General features: G+C 50.2%; 1 protein-coding gene across 1 annotated transcript in view; it reads left to right on the forward strand.

Moving 5' to 3' along the window:
- Positions 1-23124, forward strand: part of LOC307088317 (unconventional myosin-VI-like) — a 79859-nt gene that overhangs the window by 16328 nt on the left and 40407 nt on the right. Inside the window, exons 7-15 of the mRNA XM_079754170.1 lie at positions 1123-1178; positions 2061-2158; positions 3849-4013; positions 9496-9576; positions 12841-13021; positions 15604-15748; positions 18518-18675; positions 19123-19214; positions 20036-20108. Coding sequence (XP_079610296.1) covers positions 1123-1178; positions 2061-2158; positions 3849-4013; positions 9496-9576; positions 12841-13021; positions 15604-15748; positions 18518-18675; positions 19123-19214; positions 20036-20108 — 1049 coding nt within the window. The remainder of the gene's footprint in view (positions 1-1122; positions 1179-2060; positions 2159-3848; positions 4014-9495; positions 9577-12840; positions 13022-15603; positions 15749-18517; positions 18676-19122; positions 19215-20035; positions 20109-23124) is intronic.

A 23124-nucleotide genomic window follows, 5' to 3' on the forward strand; every position in this document is an offset into this window, starting at 1 on the left:
GACATCACACACCAGAGAGTGACATCACACACCAGAGAGTGACATCACACACCAGAGAGTGACATCACACACCAGAAGTTGACATCACACAACAGAGAGTGACATCACACACCAAAGAGTGACATCACACACCAAAGAGTGACATCACACACCAAAGAGTGACATCACACACACCAGAGTGACATCACACACACCAGAGTGACATCACACACACCAGAGTGACATCACACACCAGAGTGACATCACACACCAGAGTGACATCACACACACCAGAGTGACATCACACACACCAGAGTGACATCACACACACCAGAGTGACATCACACACCAGAGTGACATCACACACCAGAGTGACATCACACACCCCAGAGTGACATCACACACCCAAGAGTGACATCACACACCAGAGAGTGACATCACACACCAGAGAGTGACATCACACACCAGAGAGTGACATCACACACACCAGAGTGACATCACACACACCAGAGTGACATCACAAACACCAGAGTGACATCACACACCCCAGAGTGACATCACACACCAAAGAGTGACATCACACACACCAGAGTGACATCACACACCCCAGAGTGACATCACACACCCCAGAGTGACATCACACACCAGAGCGTGACATCACACACCAGAGAGTGACTTCACACACACCAGAGTGACATCACACACACCAGAGTGACATCACACACCAGAGAGTGACATCACACACCAGAGAGTGACATCACACACACCATTGAGTGACATCACACACACCAGAGAGAGACATCACACACCCCAGAGTGACATCACACACCCCAGAGTGACATCACACACCCCAGAGTGACGTCGCCCTGCATAATGACTGGTGCAACCCGTAGAGCCTACTGCCAAACCAACCAGTAGAGCTGCTAACCTGGTGAGACGTCATGACAGAATGAATAAGGACGCCTGAACCGCAGCGAGATGACCTCCTCTCACATTGAGCTCAACTAGTGAGGCTCAGGTCAGCATGATGGGTCGAACTCAACCTGAACAGCCTGATGCAATGGGAGCTGATCATAACTCAGTTCATATTGATCCCAGTCTTTATTGGTGATGTTTAACCCTGGTTCTCCCCCCCCCCCCCAGGTACCTGACCTCCTCCTACGGCACGGGGCAGGACATCGACGAGAGGATCGTAGAAGGTGAGCTTCTGGTTGGTCCAGCTCCACACTCACTTCCTGTGGCCTGACACCTCTCTCCTCCTCCCCCCTCTCTCCTCCTCCCCCCTGAGACCTCCCTCCTCCTCCCCCCTGAGACCTCTCTCCTCCTCTCCCCTGACATCTCTCTCCCTCCTCCCTCCTCACCCCTCTCTCCTCTCTCCTCCTCCCCCCTCTCTCCCTCCCCCCTCTCTCCTCCTCCCCCCTCCTCCCTCTCTCCCTCCTCCCCCCTCTCTCCCTCCTCCCCCCTCCCCCCTCTCTCCCTCCCCCCTCTCTCCTCCTCCCTCCTCCCCCCTCACCCCTCTCTCCTCCTCCCTCCTCCCCCCTCACCCCTCTCTCCTCCTCCTCCCTCTCTCCCTCTCTCCCTCCTCCCTCTCTCCTCCTCCCCCCTCTCTCCCTCCTCCCCCCTCCTCCCTCTCTACCCCCTCACCCCTCCTCCCTCTCTCCCTCCTCCCCCTGACCCCTCTCTCCTCCTCCCCCCTCCTCCCTCTTTCCCCCCTCCCCCCTGACTCTCCCCCTCTCTCCCTCCTCCCCCCTCCTCCCCCCTGACTCTCCCCCTCTCTCCCTCCTCCCTCTCTCCTCCTCCCTCCTCTCCCCTCCCCCCTCTCTCCCTCCCCCCTCTCTCCCTCCTCCCTCTCTCCCTCCTCCCCCCTGACCCCTCTCTCCCTCCTCCCCCCTCACCCCTCTCTCCCTCCTCCCCCCTCTCTCCCTCCTCCCCCCTGACCCCTCTCTCCTCTCTCCCCCCTCCCCCCTCTCTCCCTCCTCTCCCCTCCTCCCTCTCTCCTCCTCCCCCCTCTCTCCCTCCTCCCCCCTCCTCCCTCTCTCCCCCTCCCCCCTGACTCTCCCCCTCTCTCCCGGTCCGAGCAGCCAATCCCCTGCTGGAGGCCTTCGGGAACGCCAAGACGGTCCGCAACAACAACAGCAGCCGCTTCGGGAAGTTTGTGGAGATCCACTTCAACGAGAAGGTACGTTCCACACAGACCTTCACCCAAAAGGTCCACACAGACCTCCACACAGACCTCCACCCAGAAGGTCCACACAGACCTCCACCCAGAAGGTCCACACAGACCTCCAACCAGAAGGTCCACCCAGACCTCCACCCAGAAGGTGTGGTCCACACAGACCACCACCCAGAAGGTCCACACAGACCTCCACCCAGAAGGTCCACCCAGACTTCCACCCAGAAGGTCCACACAGACCTCCACACCTCCACCCAGAAGGTCCACACAGACCTCCACCCAGAAGGTCCACACAGACCTCCACCCAGAAGGTCCACCCAGACCTCCACCCAGAAGGTCCACCCAGACCTCCACCCAGAAGGTGTGGTCCTAGGACCAGGAAGTCACCCTTCAACTCAAATCAGCTCTCCAATCCAGACCCAAAAGACGTTCATGTTTTTGGTCTAATGGTCGTGTTCGAGGCCACAATTTTTTTTCTTCAGTCTTTTCACGAAACACTTTCAGTTGTCTCTCACATGCTGAGGAGAGTGCAACCCTGGCGTTACCGTGGTAACTAGCAGCCCGGAGTCTGTTGCAGTTGGCTCATGTCGAGTCATGACGGTGTTCAGAGGACCCTGACGGAGCAGGTCTGAACTCGGGAGGAGCTGCCAGAGCGCAGAGACTAGGCCTGGAGGCTGGAGGTGGTGGTGGTGGTGGTGGTGGTGTATGTGTATGTGGTGGTGGAGGTGGTGGTGTAGGTGGAGGAGGTGGTGGTGGTGGTTGGCATAGGTTTGGTCTTGCAGGGTTTGCTGGTTTGTCCTGTTCTTTGTTCTCTAAGTGCTTTGATTTGGAAAACTCGGATGTTTTTGCAGAACCAATATTCAGTGACTCTAATTCCCTGGTTGGAGTGAAATGTTGGTGGATCAATGCCTCGCTCCCGGAGACGACGGCAACAGCAACATAATTGCGGTGGATGTGAAAAAACATTCAAACTGAATCCAATACGGTTAGGAGAGAGGGTCGTTACTCAAAGTACCGTCTTTACTGGACGGACCACGAAACCGTTCTGAAGCAGAACAAGGAAACCCTGCCATTTTTTATTTTATTTAATTTATTTCTTTTGCCCTTGTGGGGGCTTGGGTAAAGCGGGGTGTCACAAATATTTGGCCTGTCAAGCCCTTTGAGACTGTAATGGTGATTAAGGGCTATACAAATAAAATTGAATTGAATTGCCCGCATCGGGGCGGCGTGTGGCTCAGGAGGTGGAGCGGGTCGGCTGGTGACCGGCAGGTTGCTGGTTCGATCCCCCGTTCCTCCCAGCAGGGTGTGGAGGTGTCGCTGAGAGAGACGCTTCACCCTGACTGCTCCTGACCAGCTGGCTGTCGCCCTGCGGGGCTGGCTCCGCCGTCGGTGTGTGAATGGGTGAATGTGAGGCAGTATTGAATGTGTGTATGAATGGGTGAATGTGAGGCAGTATTGAATGTGTGTATGAATGGGTGAATGTGAGGCAGTACCGTAAAGCGCTTTGAGTGGCCACTGTTAAGGAAAGGGCCACGTTAATGCAGCCCATCACCAATTATCCTATCCTAGTCCTAAACCATCACCCCCAGTCTGGGTCCTCTCCTGGGAGGGTGTACTGGTTCTGAAGCAGAACCAGTACACCCTCCCGGCACCAGTCCGGTTGATGTTCCTCACTCGGTCCCCTCTCTGTCCCCAGAACACGGTGGTGGGCGGCTTCGTGTCCCACTACCTCCTGGAGAAGTCCAGGATCTGCCGGCAGAGTTCGGAGGAGAGGAACTACCACATCTTCTACCGGCTCTGTGCCGGGGCGTCGGAAGACATCCGCCAGAAGTACCACCTCACCTCCCCAGACTCCTTCAGGGTGAGGCACATGTTCACTATGACCAGCCCCACGTTAACCAGCCACATGTTAACTATTACCAGTTACATGTGAACTATACCCAGTCACATGTTAATTATACCCAGTAACACGTTAACCAGTCACATGTTAACTATTACCAGTTACATGTGAGCTATACCCAGTCACATGTTAATTATACCCAGTAACACGTTAACCAGCCACATGTTAACTATTACCAGTTACATGTGAACTATACCCAGTCACATGTTAATTATACCCAGTAACACGTTAACGAGCCACATGTTAACTATTACCAGTTACATGTGAACTATACCCAGTCACATGTTAATTATACCCAGTAACACGTTAACCAGCCACATGTTAACTATTACCAGTTACATGTGAACTATACCCAGTCACATGTTAACAGTGTTGGGAAGGATACTTTTAAATGTATCCAGTTACAGAATACAGAATACATGCTCAAAAATGTAATGGTACATCACTCAATTTGAGTATTGTATTCTGAACACTTGGATTACTTTCACATTGCATTTTTTAAGTGTAGGAATACGGCATCAAATCCTGCTTACTAAACAGGCCTATTGTGGTGTGTACTTCTGTTCAAACTGGAGAGAGAGAGAGAGAGAGAGAGAGAGAGAGAGAGAGAGAGAAATCATGGATATCCAGCGGCATATCCATACGGCATCAAATCCTGCTTACTAAACAGGCCTATTGTGGTGTGTACTTCTGTTCAAACTGGAGAGAGAGAGAGAGAGAGAGAGAGAGAGAGAGAGAAATCATGGATATCCAGCGGGCTCCACTTGTGATATTGATTTGTTTCATACAGTTGCGGACCGGCCGAACTCCTTCTCCCTCATCCTGCTGCTGAATGTGTCAATTGCCTCTGCATTTTTATGCGTGTTTAGAGGCATACGTTTTATGTTGTACTCGTCAAAATATCCAATAGACATTCCGTCTCCTCTTTGCGCCATGCTGAGCCACGACTCATTTTCACCCGACGGTCCGACAATGTGCTGATAGTCTTGAAAACACCGCTAATCAAACAATAATTCCCATAATGTGCTCGTCTGAGCGGGTGCCTATTAAGTCCAAAGAGGCGTATGCTTTTTAGAACTGGATTGGGCCGAGGTGCGTTCGCTTTCACATCCCAAGCGAACCGCCCCGGGGTTCGTTTGGAAGCGAACCGAGAGACCACCTCTTCAGGGAGGATCTCGGCCGGCTGATTTGGTGAGCATCAAAGTGAGGTGGTTGCATTCACACCAACGCAAACGTACTGGACCAAGGGAGCAAACTCGTTTAGTGCGCACTAAATGCTGTTGGTGTGAAAGCACGAATAAACTTGTGAAACAGAGAAGTGTCGTCATGTATCCTGGCCCAACCAGGCTAATTCAATCTGGCCCCCTAATCATCCTCCTGTATAATTGGCTGACTCATTAATTCCCTCTCTCCACCTCAAGCTGGTGTGTGGTGAGCGTTCTGGCGCAGTCTGGGTGCCGTGCATCACCCCAGTGGGTGTTACACTGGTGGTGGTTAGTGAGGTTCCCCCTTCACTGTAAAGCGTCTTTGGGTCGTTGAAAAGCGCTATATAAATATAATGAATTATTATTATTATTATTATTATTATTATGTAATCCATTGATTTCAACAATGTAACTGTATTCTAAATACTAGCAATTTAATTTGTAACTGTAATGGAATACAGTTACTTATAATTCGTATTCTGAATACGTAACGCCTGTATATGTATTCCGTTACTCCCCAGCACTGCATGTTAACTATACCCAGTAACATGTTTACCAGTCACATGTTAACTATCGCCAGTAACATGTGAACTATACGCAGTAACATGTTAACCAGTCACATGTTAACTATACCCGGTCACATGTTAACTATACCCGGTCACATGTTAACTATACCTGGTCACATGGGAACTATACCCAGTCACATGTTAACTATACCAAGTCACATGTTAGCTCTATCCACTGCCCAGTCACATGTGAACTATGCCAAGTCACATGTTAACTATCACCAGTCACATGTTAACTATACCCAGTCACATGTTAACTATACCTGGTCACATGTTAACTATACCCGGTCACATGGGAACTATACCCAGTCACATGGGAACTATACACAGTCACATGTTAACTATACCCAGTAAAATGTTTAACATGTTATCTATTCCAATTAACAATTTTAACCTCTTAACTATGACCAGTATAACTAACTATAACTATGCGGTATTCTTGCCACCCCCTAGGTGTGCTTAAGCCAGACGTTTTGACCCCTCCCTAACGACCCTGTAGCAGGATGGCGTGTTCCTCTGTGAACACTAGGGGGCAGTGTTGGTCCACCACAGAACTCTACTGTCCGCATCGGTTCAACGCAACAAACCATCCAAAGCATTGAGTCTCGATGCACCAGCATTAGGGTTACGCATATTCACTGTTTACAATAGTACATAAAACCAAAGGTTTATAATATATAATATATGAACATCATAATGTTATATTTTATTAGAAATTATGATAATCATGGTATACAGTGTAAGAATAGATGTAATACTCGTGAAAATTATATATAACACATACATGGCATATATGGCATTAAACAATATAATAATCATGGTTAACAACAGAGTAGATCATATTTAAATCCGTCATATAGATTTATTTATAGATGGATAGATGGATAGATCATATAGATTTATATATATTACATTGTACAAAGGCTGTAAGATAAAAGAGAACGTTGTCACGGTGACAGAAGAACACTCCGGTCAGAAAGTTCTGTATTTCTCCGAGCCGTTCTCCGTTTGCTCATCTCAGCTCAATCTCGAGCTCAATCTGCTTCTCGCTGTGGGCCAATCAGGTGGCAGCGTGGGCTCTCCGTGGCACCCATCTGGTCGCGGCACCGTCGTGTTTAACCTCTAGTACTCGCCGTTGACCTCTCAGCAGATGGATCATCAGAGACACGCTGACGGCTCCGGCTCCGTCGACACCTCGACCTGCTCTGAGCTCAGCCGGCACACCGTGAATACATGAATACAGACGAGCAGGGTGTGTGTGTGTGGGTCTGTGTGTCAGGGTGGGTGTGTGTGTGCTCAGCCCCATCACGATGTGTGCGTCAGTCTAAAGCTTCCTGCACCACCGAATGGCTCGTCACACACGCCTGGCTTTTTAAAGTAAGCCCTTTGGAATATCTCCGTCCCCATCTGGAAAATGTGTGCGTTAGATAATCCACTTCCTGCTGTTGGACCTCTGAATCCAGCCGCAAGAATGGGAGCGAGCGAGCACCGCATACATCAGAAACCCTCTCTCTGTCTCTGTCTCTGTCTCTGTCTCTGTCTCTGTCTCTGTCTCTCTCTCTCTGTCTCTGGCTCTGTCTCTCTCTCTCTCTCTCTCTCTCTCTCTCTTTCTCTTTCTCTCTCTCTCTCTCTCTCTCTCTCTCTCTCTCTCTCTCTCTCTCTCTCTCTGTCTCTCTGTCTCTCTCAAATCAATTCAATTAAATTCAAAAAAGCTTTATTGGCATGAGAAATATACATTTGCATTGCCAAAGCAGGTGAACAATAAAATAAACAGTAGTAAAAGTAAAAAGGTAAGGTATATATTATAATAATAAGTATTAACCTTTAAATACAAAATATCTATACATTAAACAAGTACTATAAAAAGTAAAATGTGCGATATTATAAAAATGACAAAAGTTACAGTATCTTGTATAAACAGATAAGTGGAAGATACACTCTAAATACACAGTATTTACATTACGGAGGATTAGTGCAATTATTGTGTGCAGAGTGAGTCCAGGGGGATGAGTCTATGGGGAGTTTGAGGTCCTTCTCTCATCACAACAGGTGACGAATCTTGCTGCTGCGTTCGCACATTGTTGTATTCCTCCCAACAGGTATGGCAGTTTGTGAGCATCTGGAGTCTTTGAAGTCCTTGCATGCCTTTGTAATCCGTGGGAAGTGTGTATTCCTGATGTCTTCGCATGACTGGCTGGGTGTCACTCTCTGTGGATAAGAGCCTTGTTGTGGAGTGTGTTGCTGTCGCTTTCCTTAAGGTGGTTATACAATCTTAGGGCTCTCTTCTGAATTTTAATAACGATTGGATATCATCCTAATTCAGCTCTACAGGCATTAATTGGTGTCTTTCTTTGGACTTTTAGTATTGATTTGCAGAATTCTGCATGAAGAGTTTAAATTTGATGTTTGTCCCATTTTATAAAATCTTGGTTGGTGAGTGGGCCCCAGACTTCACAGCCGTAGAGCGCAATGGGCTCTATCACTGCGTCAAATATTTTTAGCCAGATCTTAATTGGGATATCTAGTTTGATATTTCTTTTTATGGCATAAAATGCCCTCCTTGCCTTGTCTCTCAGGTCATTAACAGCTTTGTTGAAATTTCCTGTGGCGTTCATGTTTATGCCGAGGTAGTTTTTTGTTTGCTTTAGAGTAACAGTGTCTAGGTGGAATGTGTATTTGTGCTTAATGTGAATATACTGTCTGTTGTACGATAATTTGGTAAGAAGCCGATCTGGTTTTTGCTTATGGTATTATTGTCAGTCAGGAAGTTAAGGAGTCTGCTATTTATTCAATCATACATAGAATTTGACAGAGGTTGCTGTTGACACAGACCTGTCTGTAGTTATTAGGGTAAAATTTATCGCCACTTTTGTGGATTTGGCTAATCAGTCCTTGGTTCCAAATATTGGGGAGGATCCCAGAGCTAAGAACAGTGTTAAGCAGTTTTAGAATTGCCAATTGGAATTCTAAGTCTCTCTCTGTCTCTCTCTCTCTATTTCTCTCTGTCTCTCTTTCTGTCTGTCTGTCTGTCTGTCTCTGTCTCTGTCTCTTTTTCTCTCTCTCTCTCTCTCTGGCTCTCTCTCTCTGTCTCTCTGGCTCTCTCTCTGTCTCTCTTTCTCTCTCTCTCTCTCTGTCTCTCTCTCTCTCTGGCTATGTCTCTCTCTCTCTCTGTCTCTGTCTCTCTCTCTGTCTCTCTTTATCTTTCTCTGTCTCTGTCTCTCTTTATCTTTCTCTGTCTCTCTGTCTCTGTGTGTCTGGTGCTCAGTGTAGCCCGGTGGATGCACTCTGCTCTCCAGCCTTCTATTATGTTCCGCTGATTAAAATAACGATCTCTGCACTCATCATGTTCTCTCCGTCGGCTCTCTGACCCCTCAGGCGCTCTCCTCACGCTCTGAAGGGGTGTCATCTGCAAACACAATCCTGGAAAGACTCAGAGTGCCGTTACCCGATGTTCAAAAAAACCTGAACTCAGTGATTTCCCAGCTCAGTAACTGAACTCTGTGTTCTCTCTCCGCTCAGTAACCAAACTCTGTGTTCTCTCTCCGCTCAGTATCTGAACACTGTGTTCTTTCTCTGCTTAGTACCTGAACTCTGTGTTCTCTCTCCACTCAGTACCTGAACTCTGTTCTCTCTCCGCTCACTAACTGAACTCTGTGTTCCCTCTCCGCTCAGTACCTGAACCGAGGATGCACGCGGTTCTTCTCCAACAAGGACACCGACAAACAGATCCCGCAGAACCGCAAGAGTGCTGAGGTGAGTTCATCAACAGTCCCGTACCCCCGCCAACAGAAGGCCCCCATGGCAACACTTCCGGGGAGCATTTGGTCTAATAAACGAAAACTCGCTCCCGTTCCGCCGTTGGTTCCCGGCTGGGCCGCTGGCTCCCCGTTCTACAGGAACGTGGAATCAGGATCATTAAAAGTTACAAATTGAACGTGTTCTGGGAGTGGCCCCGCTGGTCCCCTGAGCCCCGTGTCCTCGGGGCCCGCCAGGAGTCGCTGGTTCATCTGCTGCCCCCCCCCCAACCAGCCTTCAGCGACGCAACAGCAGAGCAGAGCGCTCATTAGCATTCGGAGCGGTTAACGAACGACGTAACATGCAACACGCTCTCCCTTGGCAGAGACCCTTATTGATATCTATTCATTATGGATCAGTTATCCCTTATTGATATCTATTCATTATGGATCAGTTATCCCTTATTGATATCTATTCATTATGGATCAGTTATCCCTTATTGATATCTATTCATTATGGATCAGTTATCCCTTATTGATATCTATTCATTATGGATCAGTTATCCCTTATTGATATCTATTCATTATGGATCAGTTATCCCTTATTGATATCTAGTCATTATGGATCAGTTATCCCTTATTGATATCTATTCATTATGGATCAGTTATCCCTTATTGATATCTATTCATTATGGATCAGTTATCCCTTATTGATATCTATTCATTATGGATCAGTTATCCCTTATTGATATCTATTCATTATGGATCAGTTATCCCTTATTGATATCTATTTATTATGGATCAGTTATCCCTTATTGATATCTATTCATTATGGATCAGTTATCCCTTATTGATATCTATTCATTATGGATCAGTTATCCCTTATTGATATCTATTCATTATGGATCAGTTATCCCTTATTGATATCTATTCATTATGGATAAGTTATCCCTTATTGATATCTATTCATTATGGATCAGTTATCCTTTATTGATATCTATTCATTATGGATAAGTTATCCCTTATTGATATCTATTCATTATGGATAAGTTATCCCTTATTGATATCTATTCATTATGGATCAGTTATCCCTTATTGAAATCTATTCATTATGGATCAATTATCCCTTATTGTTATCCATTAATCATGGATCAGTTATCCTTTATTGTAATCCTTTAATTATATATCAGTTATCCGTCATTGCCTCGAGTCCCCTGTAAGTAACTTTGAATGAAGGCGTCTTCTGAATACAAACCGTGAACCTTGTCATGGACATCAAAGAGTTTTGTGTAAGCCGTAGGAGTCCAGGATGGATCTACCTGGGAGGGATGCCGGGGCCACAGAGATAACAGACGACGCCATCAACACAAGTAGCCGTTCTCCTCCCCAATCCATTCACCAAGCGGCCATTTTGGTTGATTGCCTGGGTAAAGCTTCTAGAATCTTTGGAAACCATGACCACTCGATGCACTGTGAAGAACCATGCCTTCCATTGGCTGCTCCCAGGTAGTGTTGGGAACGCATCTCATTGAGTCGTCATCGTTTCCCCAAAGATTCTAGAGAGTTCTAGAGTTTCCCCACCAAAACAAACTAAAATGGCCGCCATGAATCAGGTCTACTGCGGGCCAACTGCCATCCAATCACACGCCCTTGTTCCACCCACTGTGTTCACACTGTGTTGCCGTGACCTTTGATGGTGTGTTTCTGATGAAGAAACCCTTGTTGTACAAAGTTCTACTAATCACCCGTTCGCTGTTCGTCTTCCTCTCGTTTCTGTTCACACAGGATGACAAGGTGATTTGACATTTGTCTTTTTTTAAATGGCCGTATCAGTAAGATTTGACCCTCAGGGATATGAAAAGAGAACATTTTAATTTGCTTTCATTACCACAGAGATATCTGGCTCGAGAAAGACAGCCTTGATTCAGATCCAACAAAGGTTCTTAAGCCACGACGTGTGGGAGTGCAAAGAATCTAATTTAACTAAATGATCCAAATCTTACTGATACAATCTTCTCCTAAACTCTTCTGAGGGTTTGACTCTTTGTTTGGATTTTGGGGGGAAACTTCAGGAGACTGTCTCTGTTTGCGTTTTCTTCTTCTTTGTCGGTTTAGCTTAGCGACGTCTCTCGTTTTCCCGCTCTTTTTCTCTGAGGTGGCGGTTGAAGATGTCGCCTTTCGTTCCTTCAAAAGTGCTGCAGAATGTCACAGTTTGAACAGTAGATATGACTTTGCTAGACATCAAGGGAGGGAGAGAGGAGGAGAGGGGAGGCGAGAGGAGAGGGGTGACACTGAGGAGGCACAGCAGAGCTTTAGTTTATTTTATGTTTCTGCTGACATTTAAGGTAAGACTATTTGAAATAAATAAATAAAACTATATATACATTTTTAGATCTGTACTCTAGGGATTTGTTGACATTATTTATGAGATGAGAATTTCCGATGTTGTGGGAGTCCTTCTGCTGACCGCACTAAACCCAGAAACCCCACTTTTCTTTTCCCTCAATAAAGTACCTTTCTGTAGATGTCTTGGTGGTCGTTGTCTCTGAGCAGCCCAGGTGTTGACCTCCACACAGCCCTACCTTTTAGGGTAACCTAGTGTCCCTGCGTCTGTTAATGTAGCAGATAATATGTTAAATACATTACATTACATTAGACCACAATGGATTACATTAGCATTCAGACCAGAGCTAATTTTAAGCACCAAGAGTTGCACAGAGACACACGCTGCCATCCAGGCTGATAAAGTACGTCCCTCCAGCGACATTCATCACGCTAGTGTGTGTGTGTGTGTGTGTGTGTGTGGTGTGTGGTGATTGTCTGCTGCCTGACTCATGTGGCCATAGAGCCCATTATCACGAGGTTTGCCGTTCACCCAGGAGACCTGATCTTCACGGATAAACGAGCACCTCCATCTTGTTCTGAACGGCGTGTGTCCGAGCCCTGTGATGTATGGTGGAGTAGGAAGGGGCGGGACCTCATCAGACTTGTAGCCAATCAAATGCAAGGCAGAGCAATTACGTTGTTTCTTGGGCCATGCCTTCTTAATCGAGGGCAAATGGAAACGTCCTATTTCCTTATTCACTTATTCATTATGTCAGGTGACTGAGTTAGGAGTAATTAGGAAGGAAGAATATTATTCCAATAAGAAGGAGGGAAATAGCGGGAAAAGAGGAGGAAGGAAACGAGAGAACGATGAGAGTGGAACATAGCAGGAGAGCTGAGTGACCCCTGACCCCTCTATGAACCCTGACCTCTGCCCCCTCCCTCGTCGGGCCCTCAGCACCTGAAGGCGGGGCCCCTGAAGGACCCCCTGCTGGACGACCAGGGGGACTTTGTGCGGATGTGCGGGGCCATGAAGAGGATCGGGCTGGACGACGCGGAGAAGCTGGACCTGTTCCGCGTGGTGGCCGGCGTGCTGCACCTCGGGAACGTGGACTTTGAGGAGGCAGGGAGCACCTCGGGTAAGGACCCTACAACCGGGGGGGGGGGGGGGTACTATTGGCCAGGCTGGGGGACATGTCTCCTAGTCTCCTAGCTGGGTGGGAGATGTCTCCTAGCTGGGTGGGAGATGTCTCCTAACGGCCTAGCTGTGGGAGATGTCTCCTAGTCTCCTGGCTGTGGGAGATGTCTCCTAGCTGGGTGGGAGATGTCTCCTAACGGCCTAGCTGTGGGAGATGTCTCATAGTCTCCTGGCTGTGGGAGATGTCTCCTAGCTGGGTGGGAGATGTCTCCTAGCTGGGGGAGATGTATCCTAGTATCCTAGCTTCCTAGCTGGGTGAAATGTCTCCAGAAGTTTCCATTTGGATTGGTTTGTCTTGCGGCGCTCTCCTCCTCTCCTCTCCTCTTCTCCTCCTCTCCTCTCTTCCTCTCCTCTCCTCCTCTACTCTCCTCCTCTCCTCTCCTCTCCTCTACTTCTCTTCTCCACCTCTCCTCCTCTCCTCTGTTCCTCTACTCTCCTCCTCCTCTCCTCTCCTCTCCTCTACTTCTCTTCTCCACCTCTCCTCCTCTCCTCTGTTCCTCTACTCTCCTCCTCCTCTCCTCTCCTTACTCATATTCTGAAGCTCTGCCCCCCCCAGGACGATATGGTTTGATCCATTATTGTACCCCCCCTCCCGGCCCCTCTGATCTCTGCTCCAGTCGCCCAGCGCTGCTTTGATGAGCTGAAGGTCTCTCTCCATCCATTAGTCACATGGAGCCCCTATGCTAACAAGCCGCGCAGGCAGCAGCTAACAGGCTGCTTACAAGCTACACCATGCCATTACACTGCTATCATGCCGCTAACGAGCCGCTAACGAGCCACTAACGAGCCACTAACAAGCTACACTTGCCAAAACGCTGCTCGCATGCCGCTAAGAAGCAGCTAACGAACAGCTAACAAGCCACTAACAAGCTATGCATGGATAGATTGATACTTTATTGATCCCCAGGAGAAATTCAAACATGCCAATACGCTGCTAGCATGTCTCTAACCAGCCGCTAACGAGCTGCACTCTTACGAGCCGCTAACGAGCTGCGCAGAACAACGGAGGGGAACACAGAGCGGACGCGCGGCGTCCACTCTGTGTTCCCCTCCGCTGTTCGCCGCCCCCCTGGGGATTCTGAAAGTTTTGGTTTCATTATTCCGAGCTCATCATTGTGATTCGCCTTGGTATTTATACGGCAATTAAGGCACAGGCTCCGCCCCCGGGGACGGCCTGACCGTGGAAATCAAGCGCTCCTTTGATCCCACTTGGACAAGTTCCTCTGCCTGGAGGCCCCTCCTCCTCCTCCTCCTCCTCCGACCCTCCCCTCCCCGAGGAGGACAGACCAAGGCTTTGGAGATGGGGGGAGGAGGAGATGTGGCGAGAGTAGAGAGGGAGAAAGATGGGAGGAGAGAGATCAGGGAGAAGAAAGGGGAGAACAAGGACTGACGGGAGAGAGAGAGAGAGACACACACACACACACAGAGAGAGAGAGAGATTGAAATGAGGAGGAGCAGAGGCCGAGCAGCCTCAGAGGGGTGCCGATTACTTGGTCTCAGTGCTCACAGTGGGGGTCCAACATGGGGTGTGTTCCATACTCCCAGCCGGCCAGCTCTCCAGGCCGACGCGCCGACAGATTTAAACCAGTGTGCTCGTATCGGTTCAACACAGATCAGAGGAGCTGGAGCACCGACAGCTAGCATCACCTCAGCAGGTCAGCTGCTGAAGGTCTGAGCGTTGGAGACCGGGGGGGAGACCGGGAGGGAGACCGAGAGAGAGGGAGAGAGAGACCGAGAGAGAGGGAGAGAGAGGCCGAGAGAGAGGGAGAGAGAGACCGGGAGAGAGGCTGGGAGAGATACCGAGAGAGAGGCCGAGAGAGAGAGGCCGAGAGAGACCGAGAGAGAGACCGAGAGAGAGACCGAGAGAGAGGCTGGGAGAGAGGCCGGGAGAGAGGCCGAGAGAGACAGGGAGAGGGGCCGAGAGAGACCGGGAGGGAGAGACCGGTAGAGGGACCGGGTGGGAGAGACCGGGAGAGAGACGGGGAGAGAGACCGCAGCGAGGACAGGGAGAGAGACAGGGAGAGAGTAGGAGTAGGCGGAGTGAGGTGGACTAGACTTGATGGACGGAGACGGAGTGTTAATAATCTACGAGGAGAGTCTGAGCGTCTGCAGCCCGCTGACATTCAGACGGCGCTCTAAACAGACTGCGGTTTATTTACCTGAAACACCGCTCAGTTGTTGAGCGGCGGCAGAGATGTACGGTCGGCCCCAGGCCGAGGGGGTCTGGGTTCTGATCGGTTCATTAGGTACGAGCTCTCTGTTGATCCGGGCCGCACCTGTTGGACCGGTCCGAGAGAGAGCACCAATAATAGTAAACAGTTCATTTATTTAGTCCTCGGCCTTGCAGCGGCCAACATGTTATAGTGTCATTAAAGCAAACAGATAGCGTCAGTAGTAATTGTAACAAAGGTCAGGGCAGTGGAAACTGTTCTTGGTCGGGGGGGTTGATGATCCTTCTGGCTTCTCAACACTGGTGTGTCCGTCCCCCACCTGGAGTCTCTAACCTGGGCGCCCCCTCCCCAGGTGGATGCACCATCAGGAACCAGTCGTCCCAGAGCCTGCAGTGCTGCGCCGAGCTGCTTGGCCTGGAGCAGGACGACCTGCGGGTCAGCCTGACCTCCAGGATCATGCTCACCTCCGCAGGCGGCGCCAAGGGCACCGTCATCAAGTGAGACTCCTCCACCTACAGCTCCACCTACACCAACACGTCACCTACACCAACACGTCACCTACACCAACACGTCACCTCCACCTCCACCTCCACCACCACATCACCTCCACCTCCACCACCACAACCACATCACCTCCACCTCCACCACCACAACCACATCACCTCCACCACCACAACCACATCACCTCCACCTCCACCACCACAACCACGTCACCTACACCACCACAACCACATCACCTCCACCACCACAACCACATCACCTCCACCTCCACCACCACAACCACATCACCTCCACCTCCACCACCATAACCACATCACCTCCACCTACACCATCATCACCACATCACCTCCACCACTACAAACATCAGATTCACCAGATCAACTCCAGCTTCACTGCCACCTACACCACCTCACATCACCTAACCCTACACCACCTCTACCCACATCACTACAACCAGATCACCAACATCAACACACACACACACACACACGTGCACGCGAGGGTGCTTGTGGCTCTTGGTCCTGACTGGACGTTCATTGAGCCGCTGCAGAGCGTTGACATGAACCACGTCCGATGAGACGACGAACCGCTCAGCCGTCCGCACGCAAGCCCACCAATCGGGGACCGACCTCGGCCGATCGATGACGCAGATCGAAGTGGCGCGGCCTGTGATTGGCCACAGAGGGACGGTAGAGGGGGGGAGTCGACGCGCCTCCCTGATCGCTGCAGCGAGTGGCTCCGGAGCTAGTCCGGTTAGTGAAGCCCGGTTCACCAGGAGCTTACACCAGGGTACGGATGTATGGGGGGGAGAGAGGCAAACACACACGTGTGTGTGTCCGTGTGTGTCGGGACGTCCTTGTCAGAGATTTCTGGGTGGCCTTCATCCCTCAACGCCCACACTACCACGCACACCCCTGGTACCGTGCACGCCCACACTACCGTGCACACCCCTGGTACCGTGCACGCCCACACTACCGTGCACACCCCTTCTACCGTGCACGCCCACACTACCGTGTCCTGTAGCTCTTCCCACAGAAAGGAGAGACCACAGAGAGGGAGAGAATGAGACATAAGAGTGGTTAAGAGGGAAGCATTAAGAGAGAGTGGGAGGAAGAGGGGGGGGGGGGGAGACAGCGGGGGTGAGGAAATGGAAACAGGGCCGTCTAATGGAGCGGTTTCCTCTCGTAATAACATGTCTGAGTGAAGCGCTGCTTTAGTGTGGAGCACGACCAAACCCCAACCTAACCCAGGGTAGACGGGCCGACTCTCCACTAACTACTGCAGGGGCCCGACTCTCCACTAACTACTGCAGGGGCCCGACTCTCCACTAACTACTGCAGGGGCCCGACTCTCCAATAACTACTGCAGGGGCCCGACTCTCCACTAACTACTGCAGGGGCCCGACTCTCCACTAACTACTGCAGGGGCCCGACTCTCCACTAACTACTGCAGGGGCCCGACTCTCCACTAACTACTGCAGGGGCCCGACTCTCCACTAACTACTGCAGGGGCCCGACTCTCCACTTACTGCTGCAGGGGCCCGACTCTCCACTTACTGCTGCAGGGGCCAAACGCACGAACATGAATACAAATCCCTCCCCCTGAAGAACCAGATATCCGGACTGGGTCCCGGTCCTTGTCTGTTCTGGGCCGGCTTTGTTAAGACCTTCTCTGTGGTTTCAAGTCAGTGAGACAGAGAGTCCAGAACCCCACCAGCAGCGCCTCCTCCCTCTCTCCCCCTCTCTCCCCCCCCCCCCTCCCTCCCCCCCTCCCGTCCGTATCACTGCGGCCCTGTGAGACAATCATCTGCTTGGCCGTCCATGCGCTGAGAGGAGGCGTCTGTTCTTCTCTCTGCTCTCTGGGCCTCCCTCCCGCTCTGCAGCTGGGTCTCACATGGGGGGGGGGGGGGGGGGGGGGGGGGGGGGGGGGCGGCTGCTGAGACCGCTGGCCGCTGGCCGCTGGGCAGAGCGGGAGCGTCAGATTAGAGCTGTAACACACGCTCCGTCTCGCTGCGATGCCCACCGGGCGACAGGGGAGAACCGGGAGCCGCCGCTGGAACGAGACGGACGGCGAACGGAGGAGATGGCTCAGATTCACACCTCAGAGCGTTCTGCAAACGGCTCCAGAAGCGAGGGGTGGAGAGCGATGGGTTTTATTCAGTTGAACGCCTCGGCGCCGGGTTTAAGTGAAGCTTTAGCGCTCCTCACTTTGTGTCCGATCGTCTGAGGGGGATCGTCCATGTGGCTCAGCACGCCGACGCCAGGAGGAGGGCGCCGTGTTGTTGGAGCGTGTCTGGGCGTCTGGACGCCATCGCTAAGAGCAGGCAAAGGTCGATCCTCAAGGTCGTAACTCTTCTGGTTTGACACCGCGCCGGTGGAACGAGCTCCCTGCCGACGTCAGGACCACAGAGTCGCTCATCAGCTTCCCCAAGAGACTCAAGACCCACTTGTTCAGACGTCATCTGGACTCTGCATATCCTCCCTCGCCACCCCTCTTAGGCACTAACTGTATGTTGTACGTCTTGCAACTTAAAAACAGTACTTAGCATTGTGTAGCGTCTTATCCTAGCTGTCTCTGTTGTATATGGGGAATGAGTTAATCCAGTGATTGTTAGTGCTTGGCACTTGGTTCTATGAACATCCTTACTGTACCGACAGAGACATATATCGTTGTTTCTCCTTTTCTGACGAATGTAATTATTGTGAGTCGCTTTGGATAAATGTGATGTAAATGTCTGACTCCCATGATGCCGTGCGTCTCCGCAGGGTGCCTCTGAAGCCGGAGCAGGCCAACAACGCCCGCGACGCGCTGGCCAAGGCGGTGTACAGCCGGCTGTTCGACCACGTGGTCACCAGGGTCAACCAGTGCTTCCCCTTCCAGTCCTCCTCCAACTTCATCGGAGTGCTGGACATCGCTGGCTTCGGTCGGTCCCCCTCTCTCTCTGCCTCGCTCTCTCTCTCTCTCTCTGTCTCGCTGTCTCTCTCTCTCTCTGTCTCTTTGTCTCTCTCTTTATTTCTTTAGCTCTTTCTCTCTCTTTCTCATTCACTCTTCCTCACTCTGTCCATATATCCAAATCTCTTTGGCTGGTTTAGTCGCCTGGATAATATATTATTCATTACTTGTAGATTAACTGTAATCCCTTCCAGATCGTTTCTTGAAAACTTTATAGCTGAAAAACTCAAACACAAATGAATATCTTTAATGCATCAAATCATTCAATAATGAAAAGTCACCGATGTGTAACTTTTATCAGATCCTTCTGACAGGCAAGACTTAAACTGTTTGAGAAAGAATATTGAAAAACATTGGCGCACATATTTTTAAAAGCACCGTCTCTGATTAGTCCTCCTCCTCTTCCTCCGGTTCCCAGAATACTTTGAGCACAACAGCTTTGAGCAGTTCTGCATCAACTACTGCAACGAGAAGCTGCAACAGTTCTTCAACGAGCGCATCCTGAAAGAGGTGGGTCACGTGACTTATTAGCTACCCTACTATCTTTCTTATTAGCTTCGTTATTCACCTCCTTATTAGCCTCCTTATGAGCTTCCATCAACAAAGGACTTTTTTTTTTTTTGCGTCATACATTAACTCCTTTCTTTGTGTATTATCCAGTTATAATTGTATATGTCGAATTGTCGTAACAATATATACAATGTACTCTTTATTGAGGAGCCCGGGCAGCCTTTCATGCTAGCGTTTAGAATCAAGATGGCCGCTAGGTGAATAGCTCCACCGCGGTCAACAGTTTATCTTTTTTTTCCGCTCATAGTATCACACACAGAACGATTATGGTGTAAGTGGCTACTCCTGATGTCAAGGTCGACATCTTAGTCTGTAATGCAGACACACACACACACACACACACACACACACACACACACACACACACACACTAACCTGAGAGACGCAAACACCTGACACACACACCTGACACCCCCACTCAAGACTCTTGTGTTACTGGGACATGAAAGCCTTCACCTCTCTGGTCGTATTACACAAAGCTTAATGGAGGAGAGAAAATCTGTGAGTGGCTTCCATTAGAGAGAGGGGGGAGGGAGGGGGAGAGAGAGAGGGAGACAGGGAGAGCGAGAGAACATAATTTTACAGCTGGCTTAAAGATGGAGAAAGAAAAAGCCTCTTGTGCTTTATAATAAGCTTGGAATGAAGATGGAGAGATCTACAGAGAGGAGCCAAGGGGGGCTATGGGGCCCTCCTTTCTCCCCGAGGGGGGGGGGGGGGGATGTGTCTATGGAGCAGGGTCTCACTGGGTCTGTCCCCTCCAGGAACAAGAGCTGTACAACAAGGAGGGCCTTGGGGTGAACGAGGTCCACTACGTCGACAATCAAGACTGCATAGGTATGATGCTTTACCCTGAGACCCAGGTCTCACTACTCCTCAATGCAAGGTGCTGCTGGACTCTCAGCCTATAACCGCTCCCACAGAGGTCACCTGACCTCCTCAGACTGGAGATCTCTCCCTTAATAACTGCTGGTCTCCAGGAGTGACAGCCCCCCCCCCCCCAAAGGGGTTAGACGCCTCCGTCTTAATGAAGGGGCAGCTCTGCGAGGGATGGCACTGACACACACACACACACAAACACACACAAACACACACACACACACACACACACACTCCTTCCAGACATTTAAGACATGACCCCTGACCCCGTCGAAGGGAGAAAGAGGAGGATGGCTGTAGAAATGCGGAGGTGATGAAGGTTAAATCTTCCTCTTCACATCCATTAACTGTCTGTGGCTGGAGTTGGGAGGAGTGTATGTTTGCATGTGTGTGTGCTTCAGTGTGTGTGTCTTTACGTGTGTGTGTGTGCATGTGCTTCAGTGTTTGTGTGTGAGTGTGTGCGCCAGTGTTCGTGTGTGTGTGTTTGTGTGTGTGCAGAGTTCCATTCCCTCTCCTTTGATCTCGTCTCCATCACTCTAAGAATCTGTAATATATTCCATTCGGCGCTCCGTCTCTTTTAATCCAACACCATCTCAACCACTGTGAACACACCTTCTACACACGGCAACGCCGTTCAACCCCCAACCCTCGGGCCGTGCTAATGCCTTGCTCCACGGCCGTGGTTTCCCAGGACCACAAACCCAGGTCCGGTTTCCTGAAACATTCTTAGAGCCTTCTTAACGCTACGCCATTCGTAATCTCTACTTTAAGTTCTAGCTTAACATCTCGCGTGTTTCCCGAAACGTCCTTTGCTACGAATCTCTTACGTACGTCGTTGGTTGGTAAGGTTGGCCTGAAGCGCTCGTAGAGCCTTCTTAGCTCTACCGTAGTGAGGTTTCAGCTCCTGGCGCTAGTCGCCGCCACAGTAACCTTTAGAAATCCCCGTTGCGTATGGAACTGCCACATTGGCAGTGTTGTGTTTCACCAATATACAGAACAGTACATATACGGTACAGCAGGCGAGGTCAGCTCGACTCGCTTCCAATAATTTCAAAAAAATCGCAACTTCCTAACTGTCTTATAATTTAAGGAAATTCTTCTGGGAAACTAATGAACCATTATAAGCAATGAGTGAACTTGATAAGCGATCAAAATATTTTTTTCAACCAACGCCTCTTTCTCTTGACGGTGCACATAGCCCACCCCAGACAGGTAGCAAAAAGCAAAGCAGTCTCAGCATAAACAGTATTATATAATAAGATGAATAAACTATTCAAAATGTAGCTTTCATTTCAAAATGTCTATTTTAATAAATAATCAACAAGTCAGACACCTTTGTAAACAGAACAGCCTCATTTGAACGGCTGTGACAGACAATGAAGGATGTGATTGCCTCAATCTCCTCCGCTGCTTCTATATTTTCTATATATTTTTTAAATCAGTGTGGGCTGTGCTATGTTCGCCCATGGCTAAATAAATGTTTAGGCCTACTAGAAGGATTTTCGAGCAATGTCTTATTCACAAAGCCTGCAATATTTTTAAGAACGCTGTCATGCACCTGCGCATGAGATGGAAAATCGATCTCTGAGCAATCGATTTCAGCACGTTCTTTCTGGACAGCGCCTTTTCCGAACGACGCAAGCAGTGTTCCCTAAGAAGACTCTTAAGAGACCGTTCGGGAACCACGCCTATAGAGGTAAACAACTTTGATAAGTCTAAACGTAGGAGTCTTCATAGCGCGCTAAGAGTGAACGTCATCGGGAAACCAGGCCCTGATCTATTACATCATGTGTTGCATCAGTTCCGTCCGTCCACGTCCCTCACAGCTGCTGGTCTGGGGCCCCCCAGGGATGAGTGTGAGACCTCATTACGGAGCGGTTCTACCCGGGGCTCACCTCAGACCTGTCGTTAGCCCGTTGCCGTGTCTGCAGGTTAAATCATCGTCTGGGTCTCCAGGCCGCCCCGGAGGTCTGAGGGCCCCAGGAGCTCTGAGGGCCCCGGGGCCCTCAGCGAGGGGGGGCCGCCCACACGGAGAACAACACACGGCCGTTCGCCTCTCGTAGAATCACCGCCTCGCCACATCCGACTCCATTAACAGTGTTGATTGTTTTACCTCAAAGCTGTGATCATATTATTGAAGATGAATTATCCACAGCCCCCCCCCGCTGTTCTGATTGGTCACCTTCCAGGCAGGGGCCGCGGTCCCCTCACTCCCCCCCCCCTCCTGAGACGAGGGGCTAAACTCACAGCAGGGTTCTAATGTATTAATTAGTCCTGTGTTCTGCCTTATACACCCCTTTCTCCTACCACCCCCCGCTGAGCGGGAGAACACTCGAGCTGCTGCCGGCAGCCTCTCCTTACCGCTTTAATTACATTTTAATTCAGCGGTACCGCCTCCCTCCTCCCTCCCTCCCTCCCCCTCCCTCCCCCTCCCTCCCTCCCCCTCCCTCCTCCTCCCTCCCCCTCCCTCCCTCCTCCTCCCTCCCTCCCCCTCCCTCCCTCCTCCTCCCTCCTCCTCCCTCCTCCTCCCTCCCTCCCTCCCTCCCTCCCTCCCCCTCCCTCCCTCCCCCCTCCCTTCCCTTACCTCTCCCCCTCCACTGATTTTAATTAAGTTTGTCGACGGTTTCCCGAGGCTACAATCTATGGTGGTTCAGTCCTGGTCTAATCGCTCTGTTGCACATTGTACTGTCTGTCTCTCTATCCGTCTGTCTCTCTGTATGTGTCTGTCTGTCTGTCTGTCTGTCTGTCTGTCTCTCTATCCGTCTGTCTGTCTCTCTATCCGTCTGTCTGTCTGTCTGTCTCTCTATCCGTCTGTCTGTCTCTCTATCCTTCTGTCTGTGTCTGTCTGTCTGTCTCTCTAGCCGTCTGTCTCTCTAGCCATCTGTCTCTCTATCCGTCTGTCTCTCTGTATGTGTCTGTCTGTGTCTGTCTGTCTCTCTATCCGTCTGTCTCTCTGTATGTGTCTGTCTGTCTG

This window comes from Pollachius pollachius (genome assembly GCF_949987615.1).
Source record: "Pollachius pollachius genome assembly, chromosome: 16".
Classification (NCBI taxonomy): domain Eukaryota; kingdom Metazoa; phylum Chordata; class Actinopteri; order Gadiformes; family Gadidae; genus Pollachius; species Pollachius pollachius.